Here is a 23,990-nt window from a genome sequence, read left to right on the forward strand (position 1 = left end):
CTCTCTTAATTTACCAAAGACTTTTATAGTATATGTTTCGATATGTTATATTATACTACTAAGAGCAAAACATAGTAAGACTTTGTTCCGAAGGCCTCCTCCAACATGCTGAAAGACGGTACAAGAAATTTGATTCCGCACACGAAATTTAATGGCACTACTTTGTTGAATAATTTCACTCATATTAAAAATGGTCGAATGCACTTTCTTTCACTCCCCAAGCGACATCGCTTCGCTCTATGGGATCTTGAAGAGTTCCAAGAAGATCCGACGTTTTCGACCCAATTGTTCAGCGATGAGGGCTGGCCAGTTCCGGCTCAATGGTGTATATAATCAGGCACAATTTACGCGCAGAGCAATCTGATGAGATTCAAGACGGTCAATGGTGACCGTTATAGCGCCATGTTACCGACTATTTGATCCCCGAAATCGAAGCTCGCGATCTCAACGACATTTGGTGTCAAGAAGACGGCGCCACATCCTACAAATTGCCTTAAACAATGGATTTATTGAGAGAAAACTTCGGTGAGCAGATTATTTCACATTTTGAGCCGTTCTATTGGCCAACAAGATCACTTGACATCATACTGTTAGACTTTTTGCCGTGGGGATATGAAAAGTCTAAACTCTATGCGAAGAATCCCGCTTCGGTTCAGGTCTTGAAGCAAAGCATCATGCGTGTCATTCGCCAGTTACCAGACGAAGTGCTCGAACAAGTCATCGAAAATTGGACACAACGGATGGATCATCTGAGACGTTGCCGCGGCCAACATTTGAAATATATGATCTTAAAAAAATAATGATCTTTCCAATGATAATAAACATTCGCTATTAAATTTGAAGTTTCTGCATTTTTTCCTTAAATAATAGGGAACCTCGAAATGCATCACCCTTTACTTACTTCAAATACGTTTTCGCAATGAGCATCTATTAAGTTAATGACTTTGATAATGGTTAAATTACACGGAAAACCCTTGACGAAATGGGTTAGTCACTTTCATCGCCGATAGTTGTAATTTCTGGTTTTTCACTTCACACCTCGCCGAAGATGGCGCCGGACTTGTTTGCTGTTGGTGTGCTCTGTTATTATAAACTCCTGCGTTTGCTTCACTTCACCGACTTGTATTACAATGCAACTTTAAAGCGTCTTGAGTTTCAACCTCGATATTCCCGGTTACGGCGAGTCATACTTAAAATTTATTATTCGATTTTCGGCATTTACGCAACATATTTCATAACTATACTTTTGTTAGTCGTAATCAGTTTAACGGAGGAACCAGATATATATACAACACTTGAAGTGGTGAGCGTAGCATACGTAACCCTTGTATTATCGATGTATATGGCGACTTTTCTTATAATCTCACACCAAATACGCAAGAAAAAGACGCAAAAGTTTTTGAAACAGTTTTTTAACAAACTTTTTGAAATGCACCAAAATATCTTACGGCTGACCGGACAACATGTAGTTATAGAGATACCCACAGCCTTACTGCTGATGGTAAAATTAATATTCATTGTTTGGATTTTATTCGCATCTTGGCAGATAACCAGCTATGTGAGAAATTTAGCAGCTTTTCCCATTTTCGAACTCGCCTTTATTGCAAACTATTTAGTCATTGCAAGATTGTTGAAACTCCAGCAAGAGTTAAGCAAATGGATTGGAAATCACGAGGCTCAATACAGTTTCAAATCTCAATGCACAGCGGCTTGCAAAACGAGCAACTACCCGATTCTAAAGGCAATCTCTTTGTGGAGTCAATCGTGTAAAATAACAGCAAACTTTCTGAATCAGTTCATTTGGTATGAAAAACTGGTTCTACTCGAAAATATATTCTGCATTTATTTGTCCCATCAATTCATTGTGTGCATATTTTTTAAACAATATTATCATGGAGCTCTGCTGCCAGATGCTCTAAACCACACTTTCAATATGCTCCTCATTGGCATGGTTAATGATTCGTTGAAGTATGAGGAAGATTCTCTCAACAACACAATGACGGCATTGGTCGCCAAATTGACACACCAAACACGGTTGTGCAAGAGCTGTAGAGATCTTCAAAGAGCGGTGAGTACTCTTTATTGATTATGCCTGTTCTAACATATATTTCCTTATCCGTAGATCGATATTTGCTTCTGTTGCCGAAATGTGCGTTCCAATGGCATCTATATTTTCGGGAGTTTCTGGACCAGAGGTTACGTAATCGATATTATCCAAAGCTTAGTATTATTGGGAGTTAGTATCACGCAATTTGATACACAAGGAACGTACAATTGTAACTTTGACCCTGAATATTTGGACACATTTGAAGCGCTCTAATGCACCAGGACATGACAGGTATTGCCCACTATATCCAGTAACGAACTTCCTTTTTAAAGCATGTACTGGAGGCTAAAAATTGACGCACAATCATTAAAGCACTTGTCGGAAATAAAATGGAATTTGTCCACACATTTAAGGCTGAGATTCATTACTGTTTCTCTTCCTTTTAACTATAGCTTTCATTAGTATAATTTTCTTCAAAACGTACATTTTTATTCACTGCAAATAAATTATTGACTTCGAATTGATTTCTTTTATCTTCAAGGACATAACTTCGGTTAACACCGAACCGAACCGTTACCGCGATTCAAAAAAAGTTCATTGGATCTCTAAATATATCAGTGATAACTGCCAAATGTCACGCGTGATGTTTTGCTCACAGCTTTAATCGAAGAGGGGTGGTTCACATAGACTTAAGTCCAACGGTTTAAGGATCTTGGTGGCCAACCTTAAACTTAAAATTAACTGCTCACCAAATTATTCTCTCAATAAATTCATTAATTGTTGACAAATGTCACCGAGATCGCGAGCTTCAATTTCAGACATCAAATAGTTGGTTACCATGGCTCGATAACGGTCGCCATTGACGATTCCATTCTCACCGGTATCATTTCTGAAGAAATATGGTCGGATGATTCCATAGGCCCACAAACCCCACAAAACCATTTTTTCTGAATGAAATAGCAGCTCTTGAATCTCATGTGGTTGCTCTTCGCGGCGGTTTCTCTTCTTTACTAGTACATACCCATTGAGCTAGATATGGACCTCATCTCTAAACAAAATTTGGCTCGAAGCCGTCTGAACTTCTTGGGTCTTTTCAGTCGCTTGAGAAGCTCCACCGACCTCAGCTCTTGTACAAGCTATATGTTGAACGCTTTCAATTTAAGATCTCGAAGTAAAATGCGTCAAGTCGTTCCATACGTCAGACCGGACTTCGTGTACACTAACAACTACGGCTGTTATATTTTCTTCAGTGCTACTGGCTACAGCTCGACACGACTCACGTGCGATCTGTCAAAAAAAGGCTATTGAAAGAGTACATCTACTCAGATTACTCGTTTTTATATATTTTCTTCAAAACTGGGCTGATGGAACATAGAGAAACAAAGTACTTGTATAATGAGCTTTTCTTGCAACTTCAGGAATTCAGTTCACAATGCCTTGCATAGATTCAGACATCTACCTCAAAAAGTTCAATGACGAAAAACACAAAGCAGTGAAAGAAAACCTGTTTGAGTAAACACCCTAGAATACACACAGCCACGCATTCTTGAGCAGCATCTGAGTATAATGCTTTCAATGCCGTTGTGACCATTTGTCGATCATGTATCAACCTAACTGACCGTTTGCGTTAAGCCTTTTTTATGCCGCAACGCACCAAAATCCGCACACCTCGCACACCTCGCACTTCCTGCACCAAAACTGTCTTCGCCTCTTATGTTTCCCCAATACAAGCACACACTTATAGTGGACGTATGCTGCAGTGGCCTACATGCTAGCTCTGTGTTATCCTTACACAGGACATGGCATTTCTAGGTTAATTGCTTTTAATGCGACTGTCGCACTGAGCTGCGAGTGAGAGGAGGCCACTCGGCAAAAACAAAAGAAAACGGAAAACAAATACAAATACGTACAAGTAAGGAAGGGCTAAATACATGCGTGGCCGAATATTATATACTCTCGTCTTACTCTTTGAGCTATGCATACGGTTTGAAGTCAGTGAGAAGACATTGATGCTACACCATGCCAAGGGGTTATGGGTAATACTGAAGAAACTTTGACCATTATTCCATAGTATCTGTTGCTGTCTGTCCGCTTAAATAATTTCCTTAACATTTTTCCTAAATCAACAGAAATTCTCAGTGTTAAGTCAGCGGTGGGAATGGGGTTCTCATATTCGCTGGCGTAGACAACGCTTACGCGGTTATAGCCGAGTTAACAACGGCGCGCCAGTCGTTTCTTCTTTTCGCAAGGTGGCGCCAATTGGAGATTCTAAGGGAACTCAGGTCCTTCTCCACCTGGTCTTTTCAACAGAATGGGAGTCTCCCTCTTCTTCTGCTTCCCCCGGCGGGTACTGTGTCGAAAACTTTTAGAGCTAAAGTGTTTTCGTCCATTCGGATGACATGACCTAGCCAACATAGCCGCTGTCTTTTAATTCGCTGAACTATGTCAATGTCGTCGAATATCTCATACAGCTCATCATTCCATCGACTGCGATATTCGCCGTGGCCAACGCGCAAAAGACCATAAATCTTTCAAATAACCTTTTTCTCGAAAACTCGTCACATCGACTCATCAGATGTTGTCATCGTCCATGCCTCTGCGGCATATTGCAGGACGGGAATAACGAGTGACTTATAGAGTTTGGTTTTTGTTCGTAGAAAGAGGACTTTACTTCTCAATTGCCTACTCATTCCGAAGTACCACTTGTTGTCAAAAGTTAATTTGGGTTGGATTTCGAGGCTGACATTATTGTTGGTGTTGATACTGGTTCGAAGATGTTCGAAATTATCTACGACTTCGAAGATATAATTGTCAACAATGACATGACAGCCATGAGGCGATCTTTGATGACAGGAGATATTTTGCTTTGCCTTCGTTCACCACCAGACCCATTTGCCTCGCTTTATTATCCGTTCTGGAGATGGCAGAACTAACTGCGCGGTTCTTGAGACCAATGATGACGACCGTACGCCAACATTTGTACACTTTTATAGAAGATATTACCTTCCCCATTTAGTTTTGCATATTCGGCATCTGGGGGCTAAACAAGGAAAGGTCGACTTCGACAGATTGAAAATTTTCTCAAGAGGGACTGGTGCCAGTTCTCTAATTTTGAACATATTCACCAGAGAGCCCACACTACCATCCCAATATATAAAGAGACTCAAGGAAAGCCCGTAGCAACAGACAGAGGGAGATTAAGTGAGCAAAATCTTTATACCCTGCGCCGCATGTTGCGAGTGTATGAATTCGCACGACACCAAAGCACAAATGAAAATGCATAGAGCGAACACTTGAACGCAGGACGAACAGCAATTGTGCCAACATAATCTGGTGCTAAGTCCAAGTCGATACGAGTCAACTGGACGGCCAAAGACTGCGAGCACTTATGAAGGTGCACTTGACGCCAATGCAGGGCTTCCAATTCAACAGACTGAAGCACGCACTTAAAATGCTGCCGGCGCTTAGCGCTGACGAACGGCACGGCCAAGCAACGAAGGAGGCATGCAACCCATACACTTTTCACTGTTTTCATTGTTGTTGCTGTTGTTATTATTAGTAGTAGTGTTTCGGTTTTTTTCCGCCCTGCTTTTTATGTGTGCTTTGTATTGGAGTGTTGTAGTTAATCTGCCGAAAGGACTGACGCAAGTGAAATGGCATTTGTGTCAGTTAGTACCAGTGTAAGTAGTGAATTTTTCGGAACGCAGAAGTGGCGTTACGGCAATGAGGACAAGTGCGCCAATAAGCGCTGCTCTGTACGTGTGTTGCACGTTGTGCCAATAGCATGGGGCCAGCCAGAGAATTATTGCCGCTTACTGCTCGTAACACATAAATATACGATGCTAGTAATTGCGACAATTTTTTCTACAACAACGAACACACTCACAGTGTACGTTATACATTGCCATGTGTTTTAGGATTCGTGCGCCTTTGACTACCAATTCAATGCTTTGCGAGAATTCAACGTAAACCTGCCCTAATCAGCTCGATAATTCAGCCTCACAATACACGGAGACAATTATTTGCTTTCAGAACAGTCGCAGCTTATCTTCGTTTTGCACCTTTCAGGCTTCGCTATTTGTTTCGACTTTCCGTTCGCAATCACCTTGGCTGTAGTCCAAAGGGCTTAATAATCTTTTCAAACTTGCTACGGATTACTTGTGAAATGCTTGCGCTTCTGTGCAATGAAGAGGTGACAAGAGACGTTTAATTTGTTTTCCATTAAGCCAATTCGGGCTGATGAATTACGAACTGAAACTGGCGACTGGGAAAATTGAAGATTTATAATATTGTACAGTGAGAACTCATACAGGGTGCAACAAAAAAAAATCATCATTATCATTCCGCATCACATAATAAATAGACGCTTTCTTAAAATCATTACTGCTACGAACTAACACGGCATTTGTATATTTCCTTCCATATCCGGCATTTTCGCGACGATTGCTTTATATGTTCTCCTGTTTTTTATTATCGTACTATCGACGGAACAGTGAAGAAAATATGGCAGCCGTAACTGAGAGTGTACAGGAAGACCGTGGAGATTCGATTTGAGCCGTTCGCAGCAACTCGGAGTGACGTATAGAACGACTTAGCGCATTTTACGTAGAGATCTTAAATCGAAAGCCTACAATAAACGATTTGTGCAAGAACTGAAGCCATTCGTCCTTTTAAAGCCACATCGTTTCGTTCTATGAGCTCTTGAAAAGTTCCAAGAATATCCGACGTTTACGAGCCAAAATGTAAACAACAAAAATTTTAGATATTCAATTGCTGACATTTCCTCCAGAAAAAAATGTGTTTGTTTGGTTTGTGGGCCGGTAGAATCATCCGTCCATTTTTCTTCAAATATCATACTGGTGAGAATGTAACCGCAAATGGCGACCGTTTTCGCGCCATGATAACGGACTATTTTGGGCCTGAAATTGAAGCTCATGATCTCAGCGACATTTGTTTTAACAAGACGGCGCCACTTCCCACACGTCGCGTCAATCAATAGACTTATTGAAAGAACACTGCGTTGAGCAAATAATTTCACGTTTTGGGCACCAAGATCGTATGATATCACACAGTTAGACTTTTTCCTGTAGGGCTATGTAAGGTTCAGAGTCTTTGCGAACAATCTCGCTACGATTCCGGCCTTGGAGTAAAACATTACGCGTGTTTTTCGCCAGTCTAAAATTGAAATCAACGAATGGACCACCTGAGACGTAACCACGGTCAACATTTGAAAGAGATAATCTCCCAAAAATATATGCCAAAAAATGTTCAGTCGAACAAAAATAAATATTCCCGATTAAATTTGAAGTTTCTATGTTTTTTTCTTTAAAAAAAAATTGTCACATCAAACAAGGCTCTGCAGAGATCTACAAAAAGCGGCGAGTACTTTTCATATACATATGTATAAAGCCAGTTGCAGTATATATTTTTATCTATCGATGTTTATTTCTGTTTCTGGATTATGCGTCCCAATAAGGTTAATATTTTTGAAAGCTGAGAAGCTTGGCAAAAAGGAAACAGACATTGAAAGCTTTTGCAAATTCGACAATGATGCTGTCAATATCTTGCATGCTTGTCGGTTAAAAGTTTCATTCCCTAATGAAAGATGAATAAATCCCAACATTTTTGTAAGCAAATTTTTCGGACAGCTGCAGAAGTACATAAATTTCTGAGGACCCTTTCCTAATTGTTCCTTAATATTTATTTAGAGCCTTTATTAGCATAATCATGTTTTACGTTTCATTACTTTTACCGCTTCTAAGCTCGTTTCGTCCAGTATATCTTCATTAATAATTGCTGACTTCATTAAGGATACCGAAAAAATTTAGTTTGGAAGTTCAAAAAAGGATTAAAATATTGAAAGAACAGCATAAATATTGAAAACATAGGAAAAGTGTTTAATATTTGTATTAATCTTTAAGGTAAAATAAGCCGCATTCACAATAACAACAACAGCCACCACTTACACGTACAACAACCAATATCAAACAACCTAGAAAGACACAACTGAATTTCAGCGCGCCTTCAACAGCCTTTTAAGGTGAGGTGAAGGTGCTCCTGAGATGCCATAATGCTTATAATATATAGTAAAAATATACATGCATACAAATATACCGTAGCCATTATCAACTGCCTGAATGCCCACCGCATCGACGCTTAAACAAACAGATACCGTGTTGCGTCATCTTCACCGTGAACAGCACTCGACAGCGACACAAAGAAAATGTCGAGAAAGCTATGAATTCACAAATGCAAAGTGAAGTGGAAAGGATAATGGCACGACAAGGAGACGGCCACACCATACACAGACGACCAAACGCCGCGGGACGGGCGCAGCAACAAGGCAAGTCTGGCGGAGTGTATGTAAACTGAAGCCAACAGAGTTGAACGTGAGCCGAGTAAATGAAGTACGAGGAGTGAGACGGTAATGGCTTGCCAACCTGCCGTCAGCCGAAAGAAACCGCCTTGTGGGCAGTGGGGAGAGAGGGGCGCAAGTATGCCTTGGTGTATTTAGTTGTATACTTCAGTGGTTAGTTGTGTCGGGTTGACTACTCCGTCTGAATATTTGATCGGTTTTTGTGCTGTTGTTGCTATAAGTTTAGCATAAGTAAATGTTTGCATAGGTAAATTGGCTTCTAGCTTGTTACAGACTGCTGGCTAAATTTTAACATTTGTAATACTAACTCTTCCGATAGACTTCATGCTTTCTTCTTTCGCATATTTCGCTTTACCTTTCAGCTCAACTACTCAATGTTTTAAAATATTTGCCTTGCACACAGTGTTTTGATTACTCAACTTCGATTCTATGCAGTTAATTCTACTTTACAGCGGTAAAGAGTTGTATGAATAAACTTGGGTACATATAAATATTTTTGGCTTCAATGCCAGCAGTTGGATTGGAATTGATATCGTAAGGCGCTAGTTCTGGGAATTCGTACAAAAAACTTAAATTTTTAATGAAAAACAGCAGCGCCGTTATTGCAGCAGTACTTACAGCATTTGAGCGAAATTCCGCAGCATTTACAGTTAGGCACGAAAACTCCGCTAAATTCAACCCTGTCAAGTAGTGAATATTCAACCACATGCCCGGCAAATCAAACGTAAATTACTTTTCCATTTGCCAGCAGCGCCATTTATGTGTTGCCCTCAACAATGTCTCAGGAAATTTATTTGCATTTCATTTCAGTGGCATCAGTGGCAGTCCAATAGCCGGGTTCATTGCATTGTGGATGGGCCACTTGAGGTCACGTCAAAAGCGCCTGCAAGTGCGCAACAATCGACTGCACTTCAAAGCGACTGGCCTCAGCCCACTTCAATGCCGACGAACTATGAGCAACGGCAATGCTACCAACTCAGCAAAAACCACAATAATATAAATGCACACAAAATACAATAAAGGGAAACACTAAAATAAACGAATGCAAAACTATTAAGCCGAGAAGGTATGCTACGCTCCTGCAACATTGTAGGCAAACAATGAAAAATTGCACTCAAATTTTTTCCATGCCATTTGCGCCGCAACAACAGAGGAAAGCTATAAAAAGCTGCAGCACGTATGTATGTAGTCGGAGCGTGTTGTTTGTACGCTACAGAGCGACAACCTGCCATTTTCGAGGTCGAACACAGAGGCGGTACGTCGACGGAATGCCACTTCAAAGGGCTCTCAATATCTCAAGCTGATGGCGGCTTGGAAAAATGTGGCAGCATGCGTGGCTATATAAATAATATTTAACGCGCTATTTGTTTAAGCAATTTGTTTGTTTACTTAACAAATTATTACATAATTAATTGTAAGCATTTAAAATGCAGTTCATCAATAATTTGGCGTCATTATCATTGCTTGTCTTATTTGCATTCGAGTAAAGCTTTTCAACAATTGCATACAATAAATTTCTCTATGCCTCTTGAAGCAATGGTGCATTACTAATTTATATTGTTGTTGTAGTAAATATCTTTGCTTTGCTTATCATTGTCTTCCTGCATTTTATTTCTTGTGACAATGGCTCACCTCAATTTGGTGGCAGCGCCAACTTACCTCACTTCACAACTCACCTAAAATTCAATTCTTCGTCTTATCTTATTGTCATATTGGCTTTCCACTCCACGGCGTTTGCACTCTTTACTAAAAATAAAGACAGTTACAATTTCATGGCACACGCCCAAATAATACACCAAAACACATGCCCTTGCAACTGTTACTTGCAACATTGGTATAAAAAACCGTAATTTGTAATTTTACACGCTTGATTGGTGCTCCAGCAGGCATGAAGCATTGAAATTACTGCTAGAAGATGGAAATCGATAATTGCAAAATAGCTTAAAAGAAAGCAGACATTGAATGTTGACACTTTTTCCAGCTTTGGATGAAATTATTCACCGACAATACGCTTACCGCTTATAAGTGAGAAACAGGGTTAATCTTGTACTGCGACGTATATTAGGGACCTTCGTTTTTTTTAGGAACAGATAGTCAAAAAAATCTTTGAGGTTTTCAAATATATAGAAAATAAACAAGAATAAGAAGAAATATTAGAGTTAAACTTGGTATCTCGTGACAAGACATACTTTAAAAAATAGCGAGTAACACAGTATGACTCTTCCGTGAACCCTGAAACGTGAAAAAAGTATTTTACAAATAAATTTGCTACGAAGTTTTTAACACCCACACTCAAGGAAACGTCGGAGAACTTATGAAATATATACACAAATTATTAGAGCGACGATGTGAGTCGTTTAAGCCATTTCTATCTGTCTGTGTATACGCGAACTATTTTTTCAGTTTTTGAATTTTTTGAAGATTTAAAAGCATCCTACACACATAGTCGATCTCCGTAGGTTAGGTTATTCTTCTTTTTTATTGGCGTAGATAACGCTTACGCAGTAATAGCACAACAGTCGTTCGTGGAGGTCTTCCTCTTTCTCTGCTTCCCCCGGCGGGTACTGTGTCGAGCACTCTCAGAGCCGGGGTGTTTTCATTCATTCGGCCGACATGTATGACATGTATCTCGTACAGCTCATCTTGCCATCGACTGCAGTAATCGCGGTTGCCAATGCGCAAAAGACCATACACCCTTGACTCTTAAGGCCGACTCATTAGATATTGTCATGGTCCATGTCTCTGCAACATAAAGCAGGACAGGAATAATGAGTGGCTTATAGAGTATTTTTTTTGTGCGTCGAGAGAGGTCTTTACTTCGCAATTGTCTACTTAGTCCGCATAGTTTACAAGAGTTATTCTGCAATGGATATCGAGGCTGATATTAACTGCCTAGGTTAGGTTAGGAAATTTGGTAGGCTGATAATCGTGCTCTCAAATAATCCCACTTGGACTTCTAGAGACACTTCTCCGTTACGATGAACAGTACTCCTAAGTATAGATCAAAAGACCTTCATATATCTACAAAGAGCCTAGAGCCAGCCACAAATTTCTTGATCTGGCTAAAATCCACTCAAGCAAATTCGCCGGGTTCGTATAAAGTATGGCAACCAAGTTGCTTCAAACTCGGTCTTGCGAAAATTGAACTATGAAAAAGAAAGTGTCTAGTTGTGTCAACCTCAACTTCCTCTCTGCAACTATGACAAGTTGCGCCCACCAATATGACCATGTGAACCTTGCTAAGAGCTAGTAGCTTCATGGACCTTTAGCGTTCCACTGTGATCAGAAGGCTTTCCCAACCAAACAAGTGCTGGTCGCTAACCAAGGCTTACTGAGCTCGCCCGAGGCCCATAGATACAACGCCTGAGTGCGCGATGACACGGGAACATAACCATTCCTTCTCATCCTAATAAGATTTGAGTAAGAGTGTCCTTTCTAGTGATCTCACTGACTTTACAGTTTCGGACGATTCCGCTATGGTCAGGCACCCAGACTTTATTATGGACGTAGCTTGCTGCCACAACTAATGAGTTAAAGCATTCTTCGGCTAGCTTTGAGCTCACTGTCACAATCTCCCTATCTCGGCAGCGATTCGGCAACGTCGCGAGCACGGTATCGGGCTTTTCTCATCGACTCGGTTATGTGACTGTGTTAAATATGGATATTTTATATGTTCCATGGGACGCGCGCAATACTCGAGTCCGGTGATACCGCTAAGAAAACTCCGTCATCATAGTCAAGAATATCCGAAATAAGGATAAAATTCGTTTTTTTAGGAGAATCCATAAATTAATAAACTATCAATCATTAACTTTCACGTTTTGAGGAATAGTGTTTCTTTAAAGATAACATTTAATTGTAGAATAATATAGTTAGTTCCAGCTGATAAACACACGCTGGCATTATCTTTACCTGAAACCCCAGTTGAGCAAAATTAATACCGCATAACATACACATTCACCCAGAATTTCATAGCTGCTCTTACAAATACGTCTATTACTATGGCGAATAGAAATTTCCAAACAGCTTTAGACATTTGCATGACTGGCTCAGAACGCTTGTATATGTGCGTATGCCACCGCGTATGTAGCTGTGTGCACAGTTAAGAGCTGCTTTTAATGCAAACCAAATTGCTGCTAGCGACGGCCGACGCAACGGCTGACAATGACGCCGCACATTTTAGCGCTCAATAATGTCAGCAGCAAAAACAACAACACCGCCCACCAGACCACGCGCCATCTGAAATGCTGTCATTATTGACAGCGCCAGCGGCAGCAACAAAATACTTACGGTACATATGTATAAAGCACTCAATGAAATCGGATATACAACCAGTGAGCGTGCACACTCATCCGCCCGCACATATGCATAAGCTGTGGCACCCCCATCCCCCCATCCGGGCTGAAGGACTGCCAAAAGAGCCGCACGAACATATGTAGGTATGTATTTGCTTGCGCCGGAAGTGCTGGCATTGCATGCGCCGCCGCCATGCTGTGTCGTCTCACCTGGCTTTTGTCAGAAGCCGTCAAGTAAGCACAACAGCAACAACAACGGCGCATAGTTTGTATTTAAATGTGAAACGTTAATTGCAGTCGAGCATTTATCTTAATTAAGCACTTCCTGCGCACCAAGCCAGAGAGCCAGAGTTGACTGCGTACTTGCTTCGTACACAAAATGGCACAACGTCGCCTTTGGCTGCCGCGTCGCCCCTTCTGTGCGCCACCAATAAGCAGCTTTGCTTGCAACGGAGCTGAAGCCAGCCAGGCAGCACATACTCCATAACTGTCGCGTATTGGCATGTGTAGCAATATTGCTGGCTGCTGCTGTGCTGTCGTCGGAAATCTTGACGCTGGCAGCCTCGGCTCGAGTTCCTCGTCCGTCACACGTCGCAGGCCGACATTCAGACAGCTCGAGCTCGCTTTAATAGAGCGAAATGACGTTCGGTGTTGCGGTTGCTGCATGTTTTTGTTGCAATTAATTTATGCGCAGCATGTGCGGTGTGCTGCCGTGCGGTTAACGGTAGTGCTGTAACACTGTGCAATGCGATTGCATTCCTGTCACTGTCATTTAATGTTTTGTGGACTTTTTTGTTTTTGGCAAGTCAGCCAAAAAATCAGAGCAGAAATGATTCGAACACGCAACGTCGCACTGCCAACTCGGTGATTATTGAGGTCATTTGCCATGCAAATGCTGCCCTTACGCCTGCGAATATGCGCACAAACCTTGGCACTAATGGATATTAAATTGAGAGATCACATGGGTTTAAATGTCGTAAGCCAAAATTTCATTTAATTTTAAGGAAAAGATGTCAGAAAGCAGTTAACTGCTTGTTATTATGGGATGAAGTTGTGGAAGTTCAAATGTTAATACATAAATAGCCAAGTACTTAAGTTGTTGTTGTAGCGACAGAGTTCTGCCAAGTTGACAGTCCTTGGCCGGATAAATGTCCGGATCCGTTCCGGTTACGTAGACCCGACTGTCATGGGAACGGCTACTTAAACTCCTCATGGCTCAAGGTGGGTTTGTACGAGAGAATATCATATGAGAATTCTGCTTACGATGAATAATTATACAATTGCTACGGAAGTTCTAAATATTCTGGCGAAATAAACAAATTCAGTGGCATAAGATTGCTGCAAGAATCGATGGATCTCACTTGAACAGATATTTGTTCTTTGTTTTATCCAAAAATTCCTTAAAGTACATTCCCTCATAGACTGACGAAGCCTTTGGAACTCAACACAAATTTTTTAAGGCGGTCAATTTCAATTCCAGGCATTTCGGTGGGTTCTTCAAAGGTGTCGCCACTGACATATTTCAATCTCAATCCGGCAAAAGCCGGTCCATAAAGGTCCTCCATATACCTTTGGAAAACTCGACCATGAAAATATTTAGTCGCACTCCTTGTATACTTAATGGACAGTATTCAGTCGGAAGATCTACAATTGCTTCGATAGGACCTCTTACGTTTCACTTTTGGTCAGCAAGATCACGCATCCGCACAAGTTCTGGTGTTGACCGGCGTTTTCTGAGCGCACTGAAGATACATTGGTACAGCGCTAGAACGCAAGATAACATCGAAAAACTACACGCTTCAAATCCGATTACATTGCAGTAAGCGTGTTTTCCCCAGCAAGCTCATGGGCGTTGTAGTTTCCGATGTTTCCGCTGTGATTGGGCACCCATGCAAGTCTAATACCGAAAACTGTTGAGGCTATTGCTAATGTATTGCATATCTTTGACTAGTTTTAAGTGCTTAGTCAGCGAGCTTACAACCCGTATAGCCACTAGGCTACCAGAGTGAATGTGAAAAGGTAGTAACTCTGTTACAAAAAAATCACAAAAAATTCGAGTACCTTATCTAAATAATTAATTACCAAAAAAATGTTTAATAATGCGTTCCACATTCTACTTCTCTACACAACCACTTCTATTTCAACATAATCAGAGTACCAAATTTGATGAAGACAGCTACTCAATCATGAAACTAGTCAGCCAACCAACCATTACCTTGAAAATTGTAGCTGAAAGCGCAGACGTGCCTCACAAGTCAAGTTCTTTACAAGTGTGTGGCAATATGTTAATATAGGAGCTCAACAGCTATGATTGAACACATGAGGAGCAGCAGCCCCATAACACAGTGCACGTGGAAGTAATTATACGAGTTCGTAGAATTCATATTAGTACTACTCAAGTCATTACTCCGTCGCTCACTAAAATTTAGCTCTCTTGTCGATAAACTTTCATGTGAAAGCAGCAACAGAGTTATCAAGTCGAAATTAAGGCAAGAGATTGTATGGAGGACTTATTAAAGTGTTATAATTGCTTGATATTCAAAGCTCATTAGATTATACCAGTCTGTGTTATTTATGCCAGTTGATGTTCGATTCACCACTCTTCAATTTCGATGAATTGTAGACAATACACTGCAATTATTTGTATAAACGAATGTAGTGATTGATTTGTTTGTATGTTTACATATACAGGATGGGCCATTTGGTGTTTTTACCACATGCCACTTTAGCCGCATTGCTCCTTGGAAATCTATACCAGATAATCTTAATATGAACATTGACTTAGTCTGAAGATTGGCATAACGCGTTATACCCAGTATTTCTTGTGTAAAAAGTATCGAATGCCAGAAATAGTAGACATTTTGTTCACTTTTACGCCACCCTGTATGTTATTATAATTGATTACAGCATTTCCAACAAACATACGTAACAAGACGATGTGATGAATACCCCAACATCAATTGTATTGAATTACTCGTTAACTCAGCAGCAGGTAATGAAAATCCGAAGCAAGAATTTAGTGTTGTAGATAATTTGGCAGATACTTCAGCTATCTGAACATGCATCCACACACTTTGAGTTACGTGTCTACAATATCTATGTATAAATCACACGACCCTACATGCCGACGAGACAGACATTTTGCTTCAGCATGCAATTATCGATAATTTCGCACTGTAATCAAAGTAATTACTGCTAAATGATTGCCGTGTGCGCTATTTGGAGATTACAATGTTAATTTTACCGCAAGTCATTAGGTATATATGTAAATATAGGTTGGAACCCGTGTCGTTTATATTCGAGCAGCTCTTTAAAATTACTAGTAGAAGCATGTAAATTTATGAACTCAATTCTATAGAAATCGATCGTAGTCTGGCAAACCAAAGTTCGTCTATTGCAGTCCTCTGGAAAGCCTTCCTTTCAAGTATTTGCCATCTTCAGCTTTCCAGCTCAATCTATATCATCAGAAGCTCTAAGAAATCTGAAACTTTCTCTGCCTTACGTCCAAGCCCTAAGGAATAAATAATGCCGCTAACGTGTTGGTTTCTCTTCGATGAATGTAGGAAAATCCTTTGGTAGACATCAGTTGAGGAATGAATCAGTAGCGATCGCCTAAAAGAAGTACGGAGTACATAGAGACTGAATAAATTTAAGTAATAAGTAGTTAGAGGGAACAGCTGCGAGTCGTGTCAATAAAGAACTGCGATGGGATAGTGAAACAAGTTGATGAGTTCTGATAATAAAAGAGGATAAGAACTAATTCCCGTTGTAAACAAAAATCAGAGCGATGTTGGATTAGGTTAATCAAGTAGGCCAATAAGCCACGAATAGACCAGTATGATCCTTTGCGGTACCAGATAAAGTTTAGTTGCTAGGTCCAAGAGGAATAGTCATCCCTGCTCTTGACGCGAATTTCAACAGTGCAGCCTCATTGTCGATACCTTCTCCAGTATATCATATTTTGGAGACCCCAGCTACTTACAGCGTAGTCTTGCCAAAGCGGGACAAGTGCACATTTTCTGCAATCTGCAATCTTATCGAACTCTCAGCCCCACCCTGCGGGCGTGTATCGCCACCAGACACTAACCAGTTAGTATTCCTCATGACTTTTGCAGTTATGCACCTAGGTAGCTCATTCCATCGGATTTTGGTCTTCTTTACTATGCTTCTGTCAAGATCGTCGTATAAACAATGCATGGGTTTCCCAATGTTGATCACGATTTCGGATGTTAGCCGTACACTACTGCGCCTTGATATCTAGTTGGCTGTCTACGTAGGTGTTGACTCTGGATTTGCCTGCAGGCTCATTAGAGACAAACTCCACGTCTTTCGCAATAGTAAAGACCTCAGCTGCAACTTAAAACGTTGTATTAAGCCTAACTCTGGGCAGTTTATTCCAGCACCAACTCAATCGTCCACTTTCGAGCCATCCGTATAGACGTTTACAGTGTTGCCCGTAACTAACAACCAAACTGAACCTAAAATATGGAATATCGCATAGCCGACGAGCGGACGCTGGAATGGACGTAATTTCGATAAACGACAAGCTCGTAAAAAATGCTAAGCCACGTGCAGTGCTGTCGTGATCTTAAGTATTTAATGTGTTTTTGATGGCGTGTCACAAGCCCAGCGGAAGTTGGCCACACAAAGCGATGTAGTATGTAGGTATCACAACAAAAGCAGCAACAACGACTGTAATACTATTTGTAACGGCACTTATGCTCTACTTTGGTCGTGTTTGCTTGTGTATGTATTTACAGCGAGCAGTAGGCGCTGATGGACAGTAACCGAGTGACACTTTGGCCTAAGCACTCTTTCAAGCTTGTTTAAAAGTCATAAAAAGCTACAGGCTGCGCTAACGACACTTTCGGTCTAAGAACAAATATCGCCCGCTAGCAGGTAGATAGAGCAGTCAGCGGCCAGGGGCCGACTTGCGTATCACACTCATATGCCTTTGAGCGACCACCACCACTCACACTACCTCAGTGTCATATAATCTTCTTCGGTTTCACATGGCATCAATTGGCACATCCACAGCAACTTAAGCACAAAGTTTCTACATTTGTATTCCAAACAACTCACACTACTTTTCGCTACTCATCTTCACCTGTCTTGACTCGCATTTGGCAGCAGGTGTCCGTAGTTTGCGAACGAAAGCACATCAAAGCACTTTAACTTTGCCCACCCACGTTCTTACTTTGTGTGCGCGCTCGCTTTTATGCTTCAAATGAGTTGTTAAGGACAGTTGTTTGTGTTGTTGCTTCCGCTATAAGGAAATGGCACTAAAAAATAGCATCGAATTTGAACCCAAAAACGCAAAAGCGTCGGTCATGCGCCCAATTGGAGGCCACAAATGGGCAGCAATTTGGTGTGAAGGTGTCGGTTGGTGGCTGCCTTTAAAGTGCAAAGTAAAAATGGTTAGAATTGCATAAGCACTGAAGTATGTTGTGCGTGTATTATTTTTTTAAAGAAAAGCTCAGATACACACACTCACACAATTCGCTTTGCGATAGGAGGAATCTATAAAGTTTTTAGGTCTTCTATACGCTTTGAAGCCTTTTCTTTAGACTCTTTAGGGTATTTTCCAAAACTAGAATTCGCATTGATCATAAGTCTCCCATAACACCTAAAAGTGCTGTTGAAGACAGCAGAAAGCCGTAAAGCAACTTTAGCAAATATATTTCCCAGCAGCACCCTAACCTGACCACGTGCATATAATATACGAAACGTAATGTGATATAAGATTGTCAGGTTTTATGCGAGGCGCACGTGACCGGAAAATATTATTACTAGGCCCGAAGCTATGGCTGAGTGATCACAAGCAACAGCAACCGTCTTCGGCCAACCTTACCAAAAGCGATTGTTGTGTAAACCCGCACCCAAACAAGTTTACTTCCGTTAAACCCTTATGCATAATTCCGAAAATGGCATTGATGAGTTTCTCGCCTTCGATTTAAGCTGTGAGCAGAAGAGCAGTGAGGAGGAAAAAGGGAGCGCTTAGGAAAGAAATGTGTCCACTTTTACCCGTCTGCTCATTTGTCCGTTCGCTCATGAGTGATAGCGGTGATTACTGTTGGCCGGTAATGGTCTCTAAGTCACTCTCACTTAGACACAATTTCACCTGACCACCTACGTGCGCCAGAAGTTTTAAGTCGAATGGAGAAACTCATAAAAGTGTGAGTGATGCACAGAGCGTTCACATGTCATTGCATGTGGCGTTATTTCTTGCATGCATCCGCTGAAAATGAATGTGGATTTAAGATTGCTTGTACTCGTGAGATGAAATGTAGCTAGAAATTTATTTGGATTTTTCTTCCAATTTCTGTCTCTGATCCACTTAAAATATTATTTAGTAAATATTTTATCGTTTTATTTTAACATCAAAGATTTAAGACACAAAAAGTCAGCTGCCAAAGTTCATTCAATAATCCGTCTTCCTCACCAACTAACTTTAAACGAATCTTTGCTTCACCATCTTCCATATAAGTTACTAACAACACCCTCTATTTGATATTTGAATTATCAACTTCTTAGCATTGAGAATCGCCAAAGCTCATTCCATACAAAATAAGCGAAAACTTTCTCGAAAACAACTTCAGAAAGACTCATTGTCTCAAGAAAGCCAATAGAAAACAAAAAACAATCTGCAATGACCTGGATCGCTCATACAATTTAATGGTTTTCAGCAAAACGAAGAGCAGAAAAACTCAACAACAAATGCAGCAATCTCAGCAAATAGATTGACAATAATGTTCGAACGATACTTAACAAATACTTAAAGATAAATAAATAGATACATTTTTCGTGCACCAGAAAAGTTGTCCGGCTGACAGTCGATTTGGTTGGAATGTGTAAATTCTGTGGACAAAAGCGAATGAATCGAACGAAAGTAATTTGTAGACATCGCCAGTGGCATCTAGGCATCATTAGCACAGTAATAAGAGCAACAACGGAACAAAAAATAATAAAATAAAGAAACACGAAAACATTTGGGCGACTGATAACGGTAATGTTAAGCGAAAAGCAAATACGAACGACAAGAGTTTGAAGCGAGAATGAAGTGACGAGGCATTGTGACACAACATTAATCCGTTGCCAAGCGCTGCGAAGAGTTGGCGATTTGCTGAAGAGCCCAGCGAGCATTTCGGCACTACGTTTTGTACACATATACTTGGGTACAAGACTTGTATGTTTTTATAGCAAACTGAGCCGATGCCGTTTGTATATAAAGTACACGTTCGAAATGCTATGTTGCAGGTTTCTTAGTAAGATATCCAGTCCTTTTTTGTTGTTGCATCGCCATGTTCAATGAAAATTTTACTAAATCACAAAAGAACTTGGCTTATATGCCGATCAAAACTATAAACGGTAGATGGCGCTGAAATACCTGATAGTACTAAGACTTACCAGTCTAAACTGGGTTAGATCTCCGTAATAACAGCTCTTGGACGGATAAAATCCGCAATTCCGTCGACTAGAACCGGTTATTCTGGGAGTTGGTTTCGCAAGATGATGTCCTCTCCCTGCTATTGTTTAACTTCTACATCTCGCAACTCCCACAACCACCAGAGGCAGTTTCTCTGTGTTGAAAGGTTAACCAAATCCACAGCGACCATATTTACAAACTGGACGAAGGAGTACAGACTTGGTCTTAATATGGCCACCATGGCGTCAAGATTCCGACTGTCAATAATCCCAGAATTTTAGGTGTAACTTCACTCCTCATAGAAGCCACAAGAAAATCCTCAAGTCGTGAGCCTGCAGCACATGGGAAAGGACAAAGAAACGTTGTTAGCAACTAACAGGGCAGTCGGCTGGCCAGTCCTTAACTACGCTGTACCAATATGGTCCCTGGATGCAGTGAAACGCAGACGAGGAAGCTTCGGACCAGTCGGAATACTGCACTCCTATCACTGGACTACGACTGGATGCCTCTTGATGTATGAGGCCCGTATGTTTCCTGTTAAGAAGCATAATGAACTCCTCTTGAAGAAGTTCTTTCGCAGAAATCATCTTTGCAGTCTCCTGCTTCCTAGGAACATCGAGAGGGCATTCCTTAACTACGTCGACGACATCAGATAATATGCCGCTCAAATTTCGGACGCAACAAACTTCCGACAAGCACTGACCGCCATTCACAGTGGAGCCATCAACACTTTCTCCACAACCCATTGTAGACGTAGAGCTCCAGTTGTCGCGAGAAACGAAATTGACCCCTGCGCAGCTTCGTTCTAGATACTATATCAAGTTAAACAATTTTTCCGAGAGATTTAATTTTCTTTTGCGAAGGTCAAAGTTCGATCTTCACTTATACACAGTTGACTTGCCACCTATAAAAGCTCTATTTTTCACTAATAACAATTTTTGAAAATTGAAAACTCTCAAAATTATATCTTTTAGACCTTATACAAACATGATCCATGCATTTCTCTGCAACGAAATTCATTTTCAAATTTTCCACTAAATTCCTAAAAAAGCTCTACAATTTCGAGATTTAGCCATTCCTACCTGGTTTATTTGAAGCATGGTTCGAATATCAACCTATATTAGTCTCATTCAACCGCCCGTCACTTCGGCACCTTATCCATGTGATGGGCTCACCATGTTCTACTTTAAGTACATTTGTCTTTTCCTACTTTTCGTGCCTGCATTTTTAATATTCTGGCTTATTTAATGCTTTCATTTCTCTATTTTGACTGTTTACATGTTTAGGCACATGAAAGAGGACAATTGAGGTCACATGATGAAACTAACCGTGGAAGATGAATGGCGGAAAGGAAATAAATTGTATAGTGAAAACAGTAAAACTTGAAGAAATAGTAAAAAATGGCCGGCAGCAGCTAATACAAACAGTTTTACAAGTAAGTGAATAGAATTTAGAAATAATACGTATACGCCCCTGCACACTGCTAGAATAACAACTAAATATTGATTTAAATTTTTTTTTGTGAAATTTTATAGAATAAGACCAACCTTTATGGCAACGCAGAGGACTGCATATGACAGTTCAAGTGCAATCTTTGGAGCAGCCATCAAACTTAACCTAACCTAACACTTTACATTTATCCTCCGCAGACATAGTTATATGCGTCCACATGCTTGCAGCAATTTCGATATTAAAAACGCACGAAAAAGTAAATTATCAAATCGATTGCAAAGAAAATGAAATACGTACGCTATTCGCAAATGCAGCATGCATGTCGAAGCTTTAAGCTCGCCCGCATTTGTGGCTGCTAGCAGCTGTAGACATAACCATATAAGTCTAACCATAAAATAAATGCAATAAAGAGAGAGCAAACACACTTTAAATTCAACAACACATACTCGCACATGTACACATAAGTGAGGACAAGTGCCTGTGCATGTGTGAGTTGTTGAAAATCTCAGACCTTTCAATGCAGATTTCGAACACATTTTTCATCTTTTTGCCCAGCCGCCAACCCATCCCACAGCATGCTCTTCCCACTCATGTGCGGTGCTACATTTCTTTTATATATTCGCTATATTATTTCGCTCAACTACAAACGCTATTTTTGCTTGTTTTTTCATTTTCTGTATTTTCCTTTCTTGCGCTTGCCATTCGGTTTATTGTTCGTGTTCCCTGTTGGCAAAGATTGATGACTTTCTTGGCACCCACACTGTCGCCTGCAGCGCGTTTTAATGGCGGCGGTTAAGACATGCCAAGCGCGTACAAATACAAACATACTGGCATGTCTATTTTTAGCTTCGCTTTTTTTCGTTTGGAGAACAACACATGCACATCTTTGTAGCGCCTTTTACTTGTGTTGCTTTAATCTCGCGTTTTTTAAAGAAGCACACCGCTTTCATGTGGCAGTGATGTTACTGTATGTATACTGTGGGAAATAAGCATAGCGATAGCGTTTTTTTTTTTTGCTGTGGGCATCACCAAGTCAACAAAGCAAGGCACAGGCTTGTTCGAAGAGATTGGCTGATTTAAGATAGTCAACATTGCAATTCGGGGATAGAATTAGTTCCCCATATAGATAGGTGTATAGAGAAGACTATCTTAAAATTTTAAGTCGGTCCAGGAGAACTTGAAAACTCACAGGCATCGTTTAAAAAAAGACAGTCTCGAAAAAAAGGTTAAATTTTCTATTTTAACCGAACCAGTTTGGATGCCGAGTCAATAAAATTTTTGCACCTCTGATAATAATTTGAACTTTGAAAAATCTTCTCTACACGTAATCTTGAATAGTTTACCTTTGAATGTTAAAAAAAATGATATTTTTATGTCCAGGCTAGAATACTCTCTTAACGACGCTGAACTCATCTGCTTGTTTGGTAGAAATCAAGAAGAAGAAGCTTTTAAATTTTTAGTTTTAGGCCAAAAACTACATCGATTCTTGTATTCTCGCAATATGCCTTTCAAATATGCAGCAATACGCTTAAGTATTGACAGCCCCTCTCAATAATCCCACTCAGCTGTCAGCACGACACTGCGTATGAGCAACATTTCGTACATTGCAAATGACTGCCAAATTAAATCAAGCCCATCTTTTCCTTAATACATATATTACAGTTATCTACAAAACACCGTTCATTTACGCTGAAAGTGTTTCCATACCGAGTTCTGCAAGTTTTTTATTTCTTTTCAGTAGCTTAAATAGAATACGCGTGCTAAAGTTCGTATAAAATGATATTCACAAAAGACACTGCACTGCTGTCAGAAAAACACTGAAAATATTTTACTAATTACAATGCTCTATTAAAATCGTATCTTTGTCCTCAGGCAAAAAGAACGCAACAACAAAATATCTTAAATATTTTGCAAAATTTCTTGTATGTAACAAAAGCTTGTGCATGAAACTTGAAGTGATGCGCAAAAAATGCGTAATAAAATAACAAGAAAGTAATAATAATGATAATGACAGTCAACAATACAGCATAATATAGTAGGGGCGCACGCAATCAAATGCGGAAATGTAGCATAATCAGCAGCAATACCTGCCCGCATGTCGTTGCATAATACAGATCGGTATAGGGCCATGTATGCATGTGTGTATGTGTGCGTATGTCAAAAAAACCAACGTGCAAGTCAAAAGAAATAATAATAGTAATCATGAAATGAAACTTTCATATACTTACTTTTGTATGTATATGTTAGTGTAGGTATTTTTCACCAAGCTTGAGCGTATGACTATATATTTTTGCTATTTTCGCAATATTATATGTATGTATGTATATACTACATGTAATAATATATGTAATTCTTATGAGAAAATTTAAAGCATGTAGATATCATAATGAGCTT

The 23,990-nt window shown here is 40.2% G+C and overlaps 1 protein-coding gene across 1 annotated transcript; it reads left to right on the plus strand.

Annotated features, from left to right (window-relative positions):
* The first annotated feature begins 830 nt into the window (after window positions 1-830).
* On the plus strand, window positions 831-21,494 carry LOC120769025. The gene is made up of 3 exons (XM_040095866.1): window positions 831-2,068; window positions 2,123-2,338; window positions 21,431-21,494. Exons 1-2 carry the CDS (start codon window positions 1,049-1,051, stop codon window positions 2,318-2,320), a joined length of 1,218 nt encoding a protein of 405 aa, XP_039951800.1. The 5' UTR covers window positions 831-1,048; the 3' UTR covers window positions 2,321-2,338; window positions 21,431-21,494.
* The last annotated feature ends 2,496 nt before the right edge of the window (window positions 21,495-23,990 follow it).

The sequence above is a fragment of the Bactrocera tryoni genome, chromosome 2, assembly GCF_016617805.1.
Source record: "Bactrocera tryoni isolate S06 chromosome 2, CSIRO_BtryS06_freeze2, whole genome shotgun sequence".
NCBI lineage: Eukaryota > Metazoa > Arthropoda > Insecta > Diptera > Tephritidae > Bactrocera > Bactrocera tryoni.